This window comes from Peromyscus eremicus, chromosome 23, assembly GCF_949786415.1.
Source record: "Peromyscus eremicus chromosome 23, PerEre_H2_v1, whole genome shotgun sequence".
Lineage (NCBI taxonomy): Eukaryota > Metazoa > Chordata > Mammalia > Rodentia > Cricetidae > Peromyscus > Peromyscus eremicus.
In genome coordinates, this window is record NC_081438.1 from 19761733 (window position 1) to 19777059 (window position 15327).

The following is a 15327-nucleotide window of genomic DNA, read 5'->3' on the forward strand; positions in this document are numbered from 1 at the left end:
TTGAACTCAGGACCTCTGGAAGAGCAGCCAGTGCTCTTAACCACTGAGCCATGTCTCCAGCCCTTCATGCACTATGATTTAGCACATTTGTTTAGGCCCCTGACAACTCTGAAATACTACAGATCTGTTTTTCTGTTTCCGTTTTGTGCCATTATTTCTGTTCCCTCAGAGTTAACTTTAATAGTCCCTCAATATGTGTTCTTGCCCTCCTCTGCATTGTCCTTCCACACCAGAGTGGGACTGTTAGGGACCCTTTCCTCTAGTGCCATTTCCTCCGTCCTGCCCTTCCTCAGCCCATCGACCTAACTCTTCCTTAGACTTCTCCTCTGTCCGTTCGTACCTCCTGTGTGACCTTTTTATCATTCTGTCATGGCATGTGTGGAGGGTCTCCTGTCTTCCCTGCCAGCTCTTTGTGGCAGATGGTGGGTCCTGTTTGTTTGTGTGCTCTCTGTGTTTGAAAATAATAAAAACCCTTAGAGGATAATGTTTATAATTGCAAAACCTTTTCATCGCTTTCAGATTACTTTGTTCCTGTTTACTTGTAGTTCTTTGTTTTACTTTTTGATTATTTTCTTGAATATTTGCTTCATTTGTCTCAGATGACTTTATAGATATTTCAAGAAGATTTAGGAAATGACCCTTCACTCCTTTATCTCTTTACCTGTGGGTTCTTGGTTTTATCCTTACTCAGTATTCATGTATCCACAGCATACTGGATGCTGATGGGTTTTTACAAAGATTGCAGTCTACTAGAGTAAACTAACCACATGCAGTGGTCTGTCTGAGTGGACACAAGATGTTTTCACCCAGTAGTTTGAGGTTGCAGAAGGGGAAGTGGTTGATTTGGGGCTGGAGAATGGAAAAAGAGCACCTCGGGAAGACGTCCCCGAGGGATGGATAAAGGAAAAGGAGAACAACACCAGAGGCGAGCACAGGCAGTTGTTGACAAGCTGGAACTGGTGTGAGTAGTCCTGAGGGCAGGCTCCATGGCACCAGTCCTGCTTGGGAGGTAAAGGCACACAAGGACCAGTCCGTGTGGGCGCCCTGGAAGCTGCTCTTTAAAAAGGAGAACCCAGCAAGTGTGCTCCATTTCCTCTGCTCCCTGCTCCGTCCTTTCATAATTTCCCTCTGATTACTGTGAAAGAGTTTATCATTGCTCTTGTTTTGTGGATTAAAAAACTATGACCCAGTACTTTATCTAATGCTGCCAGGTGACAAAGAACAGGTCTTATTCAGACCAAGCTTAGTTCCCCCATCTCTTGTACTCCCGGCCCCCAAAGTGTGTCCTGGATGTTAGGGGCAGTTGTTAATGCCTGGCCAGCTCTCTGCTCATGACCATAGGGCCTATTGAAGTCTGCTGCCTCCAGTCAGTTCCATCTATCCTTGGAGTTCCTTGTCTAGGGTTGAGGCCTCCTGAGCTTGCCTCCTTCCACATTAGCATATCCGTTGGTGTCTTCCTTGTTCACAGCATGGTTAGGCTCCTGTTGGTGCAATTTCATGGGTGGAGCTTCTCTTGCATTTCTAGGAGAGGGAATCTCACAGCACCTTCTTGTTCCTCTGGTCTTACAGTGTTTCTGCCCCCTCTTCTACACTTAATCCTTGAGCCTTAGGTTTAGGAGTTGTGTTGAAGATGGGAGATTTATTTATTTTTATGTTATCCATATGGGTGGTTTGCCTACATGTATGTCTGTGTATCACATGAGTGCCTGGTGCCCACTGAAGCCAGAAGAGGGGGTCAGTTCCCCAGGAACTGTAGTTATAGACGACAGTTATGAGATGCCATGTTCTGGGACTTGAAGAGTAGTCAGTGTTCTTAACTGCTGAGCCACACATTGCCCCCTCCCCCAATCAGCACAACAACTACAGAATCCATAGCAGGGTCAGCAAGATGGGTCAGTGGAGACACTTGACACCAACCAACTCCCTCAAGTTGCACAGTGTGGCATTTGAATTTCATTTTTTTATTATGTGTATGTGTATAGGACAGGTGGGTGGGCTTGTGCCATGGCGTGCTTGTGGAGGTGAGAGGACAATTTAACCTGTAGGAGTTGGTTCTCTCTTATTTTAATGTGAGTTTGGGGGGTTGAAGTCAGGTCATCAGAGTGGCAGCAAGCACCTTTACTCAGGAAGTCACCTTGCTGGCTAATCATTACTGGTTTTATTTTTTCATTTCTGTATTTGAGTTCATTTTGCTTGCTTGTTTCTTTGTTTGTTTGAGATAGGGTCTCACTCTATAGCCTTGGCTGGCCTGGAGCTTGCTATAGGGCCTCAAACCCAGAGAGATATACCTGCCTTGGCCTGCTGAGTGCTGTGGTAAAAGGTGTGCACCACCACATCTGGCAGTGCTGTTAATATTTATTCTATGAGTTTGGTTTTTTGTCTGTTTCTGTGTCTGTGTGCCACATGCATGTGATGCCCCTGGAGGCCAGAAGAGGGGTGGGGTTCCCTGAGACTGGAATTACAGACAGCTGTGAGCCACCATGTGGGTGCTGGGAATCAAACCTGGTTTCTCTGGAAGAGCATCCAGTGCTCTTTACCTCTGAGCCATCCATCTCTCCAGCTCAGTGCTGTTTTTAATTAGCAGAATGACTTTGGAAATTTTGCGAAGAGTTTGGGGAGTGAGTGTAAATGCTTGCCCAGCATGTGAAGCCTTTCATTTGGTCTCCAACACTACATAAACAATGAAAGAGGAAGAAAGGGAAAGAGAAATTGTGACACTCTGAGTCTAGAAGCTTTCAGGTCTTTCTAAGCAGTCGATGTCATTTGGGCTGCAGAGACAGCACATGCTGCAGGGAGCACTTCTATTAATAGTGTTTGAAGTTATGTTTCTACAGAGTTTCTCTTCTTTCTCTTTCTCTTGACTAAAATTGAAACGAACCATCCTAGGGTTCTTTTCTGGTTCTGTTTGAAAAGACATGATGAAGCATTTGAGGTCCTGGGAAGAGCCCCCCCCCCCCCCCCCCCCCCATCGCACAGATGTCCATATACACTTGCATGTATGGAGTATTAGGATGTGTAAAGGAAATGGTCAGGTCAGCCTTTACTGTGCTTTTTTTTTTTTTTTGATTGACTTAGCCTTTCACACACACACACACACACACACACACACTATATGTATATATGTATGTATATATATATAAAATCTTTCATCATACCCTCCCATTATCCTCTCTTAGTTCCTTCTCTCACCTTCCCAACAAGCCCTCCTACTTCCATGTCTTTTTAAAAATGATTTATTTTTATTATTTTATTATGTGTATGGGGGGTGTATGGACATGAGTGCAAATGCCCACAGAGGTCAGAGGTGTAAGATTCCCCTGGAGCTGGGGTTACATGCAGTTGGAAGCTGCCTGATGGGGTTTCTGGAAGTCAAACTCAGGTCCTCAGGAAAAACAGTATGAACTCTTAACTGCTGCAAGCCACAGGAAAATGTATGGAATTTAGCTACTATCACAAAAGCTACTACTTGGAAAAGTCAAGGACTTCTCCATAGGTCAAGCCCTGACTTAAGAAGTCTTGGTGATCTTTTAGCTTTTATATGTATATATATATATATATATATTAGCTGGTTCCTACAGTGATTTTCTTGGAATGCTGTGCGTGCTTCCAAGAACTCCTAACGGTGTATTTATCTAAAATACCCATTAAGAAAAAAAAAAAAAAGGCCAAATGAAACAACATCTGTCTCCTAGGTCAGGAGGATAGCTTTATTTCTTGTGCAATTTAGGGTGAGACCTCCTTCCTTACAGCCTTACTAATAGACTCCTAATTTCTTACCTAACCACTTCTAGGAATGTAGATTGAGCATATAAATTCCCTTCTTGATATACTAACCAATCATTAGCTCTCTATTGGCCTCCTCCTTTACCACTCCCCTTTTTGGTTGTAAAAGAAAGCCTAGTGGTCACTACCTGAGGAAAGTTCTTACCTGCCTTTATGACACCGTAAGAATTCAAGCCTGGTGACCTTGCTCTGTGAGAGGATTGCTATTACTTGGGTTTGTAACTGGATTTCTGAGAGACTTAGGGAGAACTGAGAGAATAAGGAGACTGAGAGGAGGAAAGAGAGAGGAAAAAAGAAAACAGAAGAACTAGATGGGTAAGAACTGAAGCTGTGTAGATAGGATTTTTATCCTAGAGGGATAAAGTAGACAGACAAAGAGCTTGGTGTACTTAGATTCATTTCCCAAAAATAGTTCTGTTGTTTGTCATTTCTCTTCTGAGTCCCTGGGAAGGCTGGTCCTTTAATATTATACAAGACTTAACCACTAAGGCATCTCTCCAGTCCCTGCCATGTCAGGTTTTTGTTTGTTTTTTTGTTTGTTGTTTTGGGGTGTGTGTGTGTGTGTGTGTGTGTGTGTGTGTGTGTAGGCCTAATCTCAATGGTGTCTTCCTCAGTCTCTCGCACTTTATTGAGGCAAGGTCTCTCACTGAACCATGACCTCACTGATTGAACTAGTCTTAACTGGCCAGCTTGCCCTAAGGAACCCCTGTCTCTGTTTCCCAAGTGGGAAGATCACAGGTAGCTACCATGCCTGGCCACCTTTTTTGTGTGGATCTAGACTCTGGTTCTCACACTTGCCTGGCAAGGGTTTTACCCTTTGAACCATATCCCCAGCCGTGTGCTTTCTTAAAGGGCTATTAGCCAAGGCTTTGGAAGGAAGAACATCAAGGTGTAGGGACCTCAGGCTTGACCCTTTCTCTTATCTAGAGAAAGGTGCTACCAAACGGGTTCTTTTGGAATCTTGCTGGAGATGCCGTAGACAGTGAGAGCTGGCTGTCTGTTCCACCTGCTGTGGTGGAGGTGAGGTGTAGACAAAGGCTTTGGGCTGTAGGGATTGAACATCTTTTGGAGTAAATACAATATGTAAGATGAAATGCCAAAGGACATTTGAAGATTTGGTTGGCTCTGGAGAAGTGCTGAGGAGAATCTAATGCCTGAGCCTCGGATTGTTCATCTGTGAAGTGGAGTGACCCTGAGGCCCCTTATAGCAGGGCTGCAGTATGGACCTGTGGTCTTCCAGTTTGAGAAACATCCAAAGAGGAAGTCAAGCTTCATGAGTTAGTGAAAATGTGCAGAAGCCAAAGACCCCTTGTTGGATTTTTTTTGGTTTTTGTCTGGACAACATGCCCAAGGGATCCTTCTGTCCTAACTGAATTATGGGTTGATGGCCTGTTAGGTGTGCAGAAGTCACATGTAGGATCAGGAAGATCTGTGTCTGAGTATGTTGGAGAAACTGTTAGCACTCGTCAGTATGTTCAGAACTGGGAGTTAAGACGTTTTAGTAGAAAACTGGTAATGGTAGAAGATACTGCAGACATTAGCCTTGTTAACCTTTTCTTTTCTGAGCTAGAGTCTCTAACTCAGGATGGCCCCAATTCCATTTGTAGCTAAGAATGGCCTTGAAGCTAAGTATGGCTTTGAATTCCTCGTCTTCCTACCTCAGCCCTCTCAGTACTGGGATAGTAGACATGACCATCTTGTTAATTTTTTTTTTTCTTTTTGATTTTTTGAGACAGGGTTTCTCTCTGTAGCCCTGGCTGTCCTGGAACTTTCTCTGTAGACCAGGCTGGCCTCCAGAGATCCATTTGTCTCTGCCTCTGAGTGCTGAGATTAAAGGCATGCGATACCATGACCAGCTCACCTTGTTAATTTTTGGTAAGATATACTTTTTATTTCTTATTTTAGTGAGGTAGCTAGTCATTTGTTTTTGTTTTACAACTGAGTGGGTTTTTCCCCCCTCATGGGGATAGAAGCCTCATGCATGCTGCACAAACACTACCACTGAGCTACATCCCCACCTTCAGTTGACTTTCACCATGCTGATTTTGAAGGTAATTTTGAAAGACGTTGAGTCATCTGTCACCTATTGTATCCTGACAGTTGTCAAAAGTTAGCAAGTTAAATGTAATTGAACATATGAAGTGTAGGTTTTTATTAAAAGCCTTGCTTGTTCAGAATAATTCTGGCTGGTTTTACTTCTGTGCTCTCCTGTAGTATGCTTATACAAACCTAAAACAAATGGAGCGTGTTAGACAGCCACTCCTGTGATAATCCAAAGATAAAGCAACCATTATTAAAGCCCCTAAAATCAGCTCTGCTCTGTTTCATGGAGTCGAACGCCCTTTGCCCAGATTTCAATTATTTTGAAAATTTCATTAGTTTGTAAAATAGACATGACAGCTTTTTTCCCAGGATCATTTCTCTGTCAATATCAGTAAAATTTATCATTCACTTCATTCATTACCACCGGACTCATGCCTGTAAGTACTGTTTGATCAGAAACATTATGTAGTGATTGGAAAATTTAGGGCCATGGCTTCTGACTTAAATCCACCTTCTTATTTTCCATGGAATGCGTTGTGTTTTCCCTCAAATTTCCCTTCATTGAAAAGAAAAAGCAGGAGCTTGAGAGATGCCTCAGAAGTTATGCTCTTGCATAACTTGCATTCTGCTCTGACACCCAGGTCAGGCAGCTCTCACAACTTCCTGTAACTCTAGTTCCAGAGGACCCAACACCCTCTGTGGTGATATTGTGTTCCCCAAAATATTGTGCACCCTAATAAACTTATCTGGGGTCAGAGAACAGAACAGCCACTAAATAACAGAGGCCAGAAAATGGTGGCACACAGGCCTTTAATCCTAGCATTCCAAAGGTAGAGATCCATCTGGATCTCTGTGAGTTCAAAGCCACACTGAAAACAGCCAGGCATGATGATTCATGCTTTTAATCTCAGGAAGTGATGGCAGAAAGATATATAAGGCGTGAAAACCAGGAACTAGGCCTGGTTAAGCTTTTATGCTTTTGAGCAACAGTTCAGCTGAGATTCATTCTAGGTGAGGGCTCAGAGGCTTGCAGTCTGAGGAAACAGAATCAGCTGAGGAATTGGCGAGGTGAGGTGGCTGTGGCTTGTTCTACTTCTCTGATCTTCTAGCGCTGACCCCAGGCTCCAGGGGTTGTTTTTATTAGTAAGACCTGTAAGATTCGTTCTACAACCCTCATCTAGACTCCTCCAGCACGTGCACTCATGTGTGTGCTCGTTTGCACGCGCGCACACACACACACACACACATACACACACAGGCATACACAAAATTAATAATAAATATAATCTTTAAAAAAGAAGAACCAAGCCAGATAGTGGTGATGCAGTGATGCATGCCTTAAATCCCAGGGTTTCATAAAAGAAACCCTGTCTTGAAAAACAAAAACAAACAAACAAACAAAAAAAAGACCTTTTTTCTACACAGTGACCTTTTTGTTTGTTTGCTTGAAATGCTCTCATGTAGGCAGGGCTGGTTTTCCTGCCTCCACCTCCTAAGTGCAGGGATCTCAGGCATGTGCCACCATGCTGGATTTATGTGGTACTGGAGATGAGTCCCAGGGCTTCATGCATTCAGGCAAACACTCCCCTAGTTTTTGTCAGTCCAGTGCACATGTGGGCGCATGTGTATTGAGATGCCAGGTGACTACCTCCAGGTATGTTGTTCTTCTGGTGCCATGCACTTTTTATTAGCCAAGCAGGTTAGACAGGTGCCAGAGTCCTGCCTGCCTCCACCTCCCTTTGCTGAGATTGCACACACATGCTGTGTGCATGTGCACTGCTTTTTAAATTTATGTGTGCGTGTGTGCATGTGCAAATATAAACAAGTGTATATGGAGGTAAAAAATATTGGGAGTCAGTTCTCTGCTACTGTGAGTTCAAGGAATTGAACTCAGGTTATTAGGCTTGCACAACAGATGCTTTTACCTGTTTACACACACACACACCCACACACCCACACCTACCTTAACATGGATTCTGAGGGTGGAAAAGTGGTTCTAGTGCCTTCAAGGCAAGCATTTTGCCCATTGAAATATCTCCTCAGCCCTCCATCTTTAAAAGCTTCCCCTTGAATGCCCTGTCATGGCACATGAATCCTGGATCACAGCCTCTTGCTATTTCCAAATAAACTCATTGCTCTGGACAGTCCGTCTTTGTGTTAGCCATTTTAAGTTGGCGTCATTCTAATAGCTTTGTAGTCTGAAACTTCAAAGTGTGAGTCCTTCAGCTTTATTCTTTGTCGAGGTTGTTTTGGCTAGAATGAGGTTTTATTATGCTAAGTTTGATAAGTGACTCCTTGTTAGAATCAGTCACACTGAACTCTGCTGTACAATTTCACATCCCTTCCTTGCACTGTGAGGTTTGTAGTCCAGCCCCTGCCTGGTTCCCTTTCTTCTTCATTTGCCCCCTGCTCCCCACCTTGTAACTACACTGGCCTTTTCTTCCTGACAGCGCTGAAATGCCTTCTCAACATGGCCCTGGTGCTTGGCATGCCCTTCACCTCACACTGCCTCACTTCTACGCATTCTTCAAGTCTTAGCCCAAGTGCCACTTTAAAGGAAAGATTGGTTTGAGGGATGGCTTTAGTGATGTACTTGCCTAGCAAGCACGAGGATGTGAATTAGACCCCCAGAACCCGTGTGAAACACTCTGAGTGTGGTGGTGCATGCCTGTAATCCCAGTGCTGGAAAGGTAGAGACAGGTCCAGCCTCAGGGCTCACTAGCCTGCCAGTATGACATCAATGGTGAATTCCAGGCCAGTGGAAATCCCTGTCTCAAGAAGTGGGTAGTGTTTCTGAGGATGACACCCAAGGTTGACATCTCACCTCTACCTACAGGCACACTCTCACATCTCACACACACACACTCAAGGACAAGCATTGAGTCAAGACATCTAGTGTCAACTGGTTATTTGGCCCTTTGGTTCTTGGTTTTTTCTGGGTTTTGTTTTGTTTTGTTTTAATGTGAGTTGATGTTTGACCTGCGTGTCTGTGTGAGGGTGTCAGATGCACTTGAGTTACAGACAGGTGTCAGCTGCCATGTGGGTGCTGGGAAATGACCCGGGTCCTCTGGAAGAGCAACCAGTGCTCTTAACTACTGAGCCATCTCTCCAGCCCCCTCTTATAGTCTTTTGATTTGATGTCCTCCTGAATTATTTCCTGCACGCTTAAAAATGTCATGCTATGTCTTCCTTGGACCTGTTGTCATTTGGTCCCCCTTCTCCTTATAATACAGTTCTAATTTCATCAACCACAGTGTGACTGTTCTCCCGGCGGTGGTGGCGCACACCTTTTTTTAATCCCAGCACTCAAGAGCCAGAGGCAGGCAGATCTCTGTGAGTTCGAGGCCAGCCAGGGCTACAGAGTGAGTTCTAGGATAGGCTCCAAAACTACACAGGGAAACCCTGTCTCAGAAAACAAGCAAAAAAAAAAAAAAAAACAAAACAAAACAAAAAACCCAAAACAAACAAACAAAAAACCCAGAGTGTGACTGTTCTGGGGTTGGATCTCACTGGTTTCTGTTTCTTGGTCTTCTTGCTATTGCTTTTCTTCCCATAAGCTCCCTTTGAAATTGAAGTCCAGGATAATATCTTAAGTGTGCCTTCCATACAATGGATACCATTTTGTATTAAGACTTTTTGGAGCTGTATTGCTACCAGTTATCCTAATTAATGCTTTTCATTTGTAGTCTTTTTTATTAAGCCAATCTTTTAATCTCAACCGATTCTTCAGGATTCTTGATTGAAGTTCTGTGCAATGCCTGACAGAATAGTATGTGCTCAGCGACATCAAATGAATTAATATATGAATAAACAAAAACCAGATCTCGGTTGGTATCGCTCACTGAGACTATTAATACAATTTTAGTTATGTATTCATTTTTAGATAATGGCTGTATTGAGGTGTGATTTGTATGTCATAATAGTCACCCATTGTTAGAGTATAATTCAGTGATTTTCTTAGATTATATAGTTGTGCCACTTTGACAACAGTTGAGGCAGATAATTTTCATCTACTGTGGAAAGTCCCACATTGCCCGTTGGCAGTTAAAGTCTTGATTCTGCAGTCTGTTCTCTCTCTGTGAGCTTGCCCATATGGATATGCTGTATATGTGTATGTGGTTGTTACTTTTTAGATCGTTAAATGGAAGCTATTATATATATACTGCTGGGTGGTGGTGGCGCATGACTTTAATCCTAGCACTTGGGAGGCAGAGGCAGGTGGATCTCTGTGAGTTTGAGGCCAGCCTGGTCTATAGAGAAGTTCCAGGGCAGCAAGGCTGTTACCCAGAGAAACCCTGTTTCAGAAACACACACACACACACACACACACACACACACACACACTATTATGAATGGCTTAGACGTACCCCAACCCTATTTGTGTAAAGTATCTGTGCTCTTGTAATTGTTTTTTTAGCATGGTTTCTAGGAGTTGCCTCTGTCTGCCTAGCTCAGTACCCAGACGTCAGCTGGTACTTGAATAGTGCCTGGATTAGACACCTGAGCTCTTCCACCAGTAGATCTGGACTTGAGCTGGGGAACTGTCAAGTTCAGGCTGTTTGGACATCTATTACTTGTTTCCTTTGCATTCCCTTCTTTTCTCTTTCCCATTCCCCCTTTTTCCCCTTTCCCTTCTCCTTATTTAATTTTTTTCAGACAAGGTATCACACTAGTCCATCCTGACCTATATATAGGTCAGTATATAGCCCAGGCTAGCACCAAACTCCCAGCATTCTACCTGCCTCCAATTTCTAAGTATTGGGATTATAAATCTGAGCCATACAAACTTCTCTGTTCCCGACTCTTGTGTGCCTGAGTTGCCCAGCTAGTACTGCAGCCTCAGCCTGCTAGAGTTGCTCACCTTCTCGTTCAACTTGACAGTGCTCTTGGGCATGTATCTTGTTCACCCCCTCAAATTAGCAAGCTCCCATCCACTTCCGAGCAAAAGCTGGCAGTGCTAACTGTTTACGCTGCCCTGCTGCCCTTGGTACCTCCTGAGTTGGGAGATGGCGGAGTTACAGACTCTGGCTTGTTCTGACCAGCTTGTATAGTGTTTAGTTGTAAATGTTCTTAGGTTGTTCATTCCTTCGATTTCCAGAACACTGAAAGGCCCAATTGTTAATCAAGCTTTATAATTGGTTGGGGTGGGGAATTGACTGCATTGTCACTAGGCCAGAGCTGAAGTCCTGACTCTCAGAATATATTCTCCTCCTCCTTCTTCTCCCCCTCCCCCCTCCCCCTCCTCTCCCCCTCCTTCTCCTCTCCTCCTCCTCTCTTTCTAAGACTTATTTTTTTATTTTTATTTTATGTGTGTGGGTGTTTTGTCTATGTGTATGTATATGTATCACATGTGTGCCTGGCACCCATGGAAGCTGGGAGAGGGCATCAGATCCCCTGAAACTGGAGGTACAGATGAATATTAGCCACCATGTGGATGCTGGGAATTGGACCCAGGTCCTCTGAAAGAGCAACAAGTGTTGAGCCATCTCCCCAGGCCCTAGAATATATTTTTTTCTCTAGTATATCCAGTCATTTCTCTGTTTTAGTTAGCATCCTGCTGTGAAATAGAGCCAGTAGGGTATGTTTAGGGAACACACACACACACACACACACACACACACACACACACACACACACCAAGGGTGGGGAGGATGGAAGCGCTAAAAGATTGATTTTAAGAAACTAGCTTAGTGATTATGAGACTACAAATTGAAATCCCTAAGACAGTTAGGCATATATGAGTTAGGCACACTGGACTCCTAGTTAGGTAATTTGTCTTTTTAATAGAATGTGGAGCTAGTGATAGTGGTGTGTGTGTGTGTGTGTGTGTGTGTGTGTGTGTGTGTGTGTGTGTGTGTGAAGCAATTTGAATACAAGTGATCAATATTAGATTGGACTCCCAACATTGAATACATGTCGGAATGAATTAAATGTTTGCTAAATTTGCTGCTAAAAATAGTTTTGGTTTTTCTATTGTGAGCCAGGTGCACAGCTTCAGATCTGTGAAATCAAAAAAAGCTGTTTCTGATTATAAGCATTTGTTTGTTGGAGGAGGTGGGGCTCTCTTCTAGAGGTTGGACCTGGGTCTTCATGCTAGGCAAGCACTCTGCCATTTAGCTGTATTCCCAGCATCCTTTTCTTTTGAGACAAGATCTTATGAAGTTGCCCACACTGGCCTCGAACGTACTCTGTACTGTAGGCTGGCCTTAATGCAGTCTGCTTACCTCAGCCTCCTGAGTAGCCAGGTTGTAGGCCTGCACCACAGTGCTTCACCACCTCGTTTGTGCCCACATTTGTAGATCTTATGTTCTTAGGATAGTAAAGCATCCAGATTGCTTCTGCCGCTTTCTGTCTAAAATGATTGATGACTGGTTTGTAAACATCATAATGTGATGGTAATCTTTGTTTTTTTCTTACCAGATGCTGACCATCTTTCTGAAATAGAATCTCCATGGCCTGAACATTTCTTGACAATCATTTTGAGCAAATTATACGTTTAATAAGAAGATAACCACATCAAGATGGTGGGAAAGCTGAAGCAGAACTTACTTTTGGCGTGTCTGGTGATTGGTTCTGTGACAATGTTTTACCTGGGCCAGCATGCCATGGAGTGCCATCACCGAATAGAGGAACGTAGCCAGCCAGCTAGACTGAGGAACCCCAAGACAACTGTGGGAACTGGCCTGGACATCAAATCCAACAAAACACTCACTTATCACAAAGATATGCCTTTAATATTTATCGGAGGTGTGCCTCGGAGTGGAACCACGCTCATGAGGGCTATGCTGGATGCACATCCTGACATCCGCTGTGGAGAGGAAACCAGGGTCATCCCTCGAATCCTTGCCCTGAAGCAGATGTGGTCCCAGTCTAGTAAAGAGAAGATCCGCCTGGATGAGGCTGGTGTCACTGATGAAGTGCTGGATTCTGCCATGCAAGCCTTCCTTCTGGAGGTCATTGTTAAACACGGGGAGCCAGCACCTTATTTATGTAACAAAGATCCTTTTGCCCTGAAATCCTTGACTTACCTTGCTAGGTTATTTCCCAATGCCAAATTTCTCCTGATGGTCCGAGATGGCCGGGCAACAGTACATTCAATGATTTCTCAAAGAGTTACCATAGCTGGATTTGACCTGAACAGCTACAGGGACTGTTTGACCAAGTGGAATCGGGCCATAGAAACCATGTACAACCAGTGTATGGAGGTTGGTTATAAAAAGTGCATGTTGGTTCACTATGAACAGCTTGTCTTACACCCTGAACGGTGGATGAGAACACTCTTAAAGTTCCTGCATATTCCATGGAACCATTCAGTTTTGCACCATGAAGAAATGATCGGGAAAGCTGGGGGAGTGTCTCTGTCAAAGTGAGTAAACACAATGTTTCTTCTTCTTTTTTAACTCTATATTCAACTGATAAAGGTATGGAAGCATGCCACTTACATTGGCTCAGGCCAGCATTCGAGAGGCAGAGGCAAGCATCTGTGAGTTTGAGGCCAGCCAGGTCTAGGAAGTGTTGCGTACCAGTCATGGCCATAGAGAGACCCTGTCTCAAGAAAGAAAAGATATACACAAGTGTATGTTTGTGTTTGTTTTTCATTGGTGAGGTTTCTTTGGTTCATTTGCTACCAGTTTATTTTCTGTCCTTCCATTTTGATCATATCTAGTGATTTGTGTGTGTTTGATCATTCCAAACCCAAGTTAAATGCAGTGAAAAGCTTTTTCACTGACCTCAGGCTTCAGTGTCCATCATTCCCGTTCAGTGGCTTCTGATTCCCAGGTAGTTCTGCAAATAAGAATAATTGTCTTTTTTTGTAGCTTGTATCAGGAAGTACATCTACCTCGTGTGTAAGCACTTAGTGAATTGAAAGCATTTAGATTTTTTCTTGTCCCTCTTTCCTTCTGTCTCTCTTTCCTTTTTTTTTTTTTTTTTTTTTTGAGACAGGCTCTCATATTCCTTAGGCTAGCTTCAGACTCACTTGTTAGCTGAGGATGACTTTGAACTTCTGGTGTTCATGCAGTGCTGGGGATAGAATCCAGGGTTTCATGTATGCTGGTCAAGCCCTTTCCTGAGTCATATCACTAAGCTGAGTTTAGAAAACCCTACAGGAAAGAGATTGGTAAGCCACAGAAAGAGTAAGGCCAGAGTTAGGATCCAGAGCTTGCCCTTGAGCTCTTGTATTTTCCCAAGGGATTGTATATGTCCCTTGCTGCTTTGGTTATGTAAAGCATACATCGTGTTTTTACGAAAGGCTGGAGAGTCTCCAATTCTGGGCACATAGTTCATATAAGAAGCTTGTAGATTCAACATGCATACATCAGTGATTTTAGCATTTAATGAAATGTCAGTGTCTGCTTTCATTCTCCTGAACTAGCTGTCCTGACCCTGATAACCTGATCAGTGAGTGTTATTCCTACAGGGAGGCTATGCAAATGGAAGTTGCTGTTAAATTTGGGAGAGTAGATTGGTTATACTTAATGTCACTTTTTTTTTTTTTTTTTTTGGTTTTTCGAGACAGGGTTTCTCTGTGTAGCTTTGCGCCTCTCCTGGAACTCACTTGGTAGCCCAGTTTGGCCTCGAACTCACAGAGATCCGCCTGGCTCTGCCTCCCGAGTGCTGGGATTAAAGGTGTGCGCCACCACCGCCCAGCCCCCTTAATGCCACTTTTATCCATATATATTCCCTTATAAAATTGAAATAAAAAAGCAGATCACATACCTCCAACATACAGTAGCACAGGATATACATTATAGCTCCAAAATGTAGGAAGGGAGCATAGTGAGGAAAAACTGGACCAAAGCAAGACCAAACACCAGCTGGGCAAACCCCAAACTCTGTGCTCTGTCTTTCTTTTATGTGTGTGTTTGTTTTTGTTTGTTTGTTTGTTTGTTTATTGTAGTTTTTCAGAATTTCAGTGGGAAGGTTGATATTTGTGGTGTGGATATTCAGGTGGACTGAATGGACAGCCTGGATTATTGGTACTGGTTTTCTTTTGTGGTAGTTCCCTGGAAAACCAGTTTAAAAGTCTCTTTATAGCTGGGCGGAGGTGGCATACACCTTTAGTCCCAGCACTGGGGAGGCAGAGGCAGGTGGATCTTTGTGAGTTCCAGGCCAGCCTGGTCTGTGAGGGAGTTCCAGGACTGGCTCCAAAGCTACACAGTGAAAGGCTGTGTCGAAAACCAAAAACCAAACCAAACCAAACCAAGTCTCTTTATTCCTTCTGACCCAGAACTGTTTCACCACTGAAGCTGCTGAGAATGTGGAGGTCTATTACCACCAGAAACATTTATGGGGTTTGGTCGTGCTGCCTGAGTCAGTAGATAGCAATGTGGACAAACACCAGAAACCCTGAAAACATATAAGGACTCTGACATGCTTCTGCAAGCACAGATGGCCAAGGTCCTGGACATGCGTGCATGCCTGGGGAGCCTTCTGGCTGATCTCAAGGCTCCACAGCAGCAGGAAACAAAGGCAAAGGCAGACTTATAAACCAGCTGGCTG

At 43.8% G+C, this 15327-nt stretch overlaps 1 protein-coding gene across 2 annotated transcripts in view; it reads left to right on the forward strand.

The window, feature by feature from the left end:
* Window positions 1-15327, forward strand: part of LOC131898010 (protein-tyrosine sulfotransferase 1-like) — a 32046-nt gene that overhangs the window by 4102 nt on the left and 12617 nt on the right. The window contains exons 1-2 of one of the 2 annotated variants that reach the window (XM_059249046.1): window positions 3977-4098; window positions 12247-13192. In XM_059249046.1, coding sequence (XP_059105029.1) covers window positions 12348-13192 — 845 coding nt within the window. In that variant the 5' untranslated portion in view covers window positions 3977-4098; window positions 12247-12347. Of the gene's footprint in view, window positions 1-3976; window positions 4099-12246; window positions 13193-15327 lie in introns of those variants that run through there. The other variant, XM_059249047.1, reaches the window with a different exon arrangement.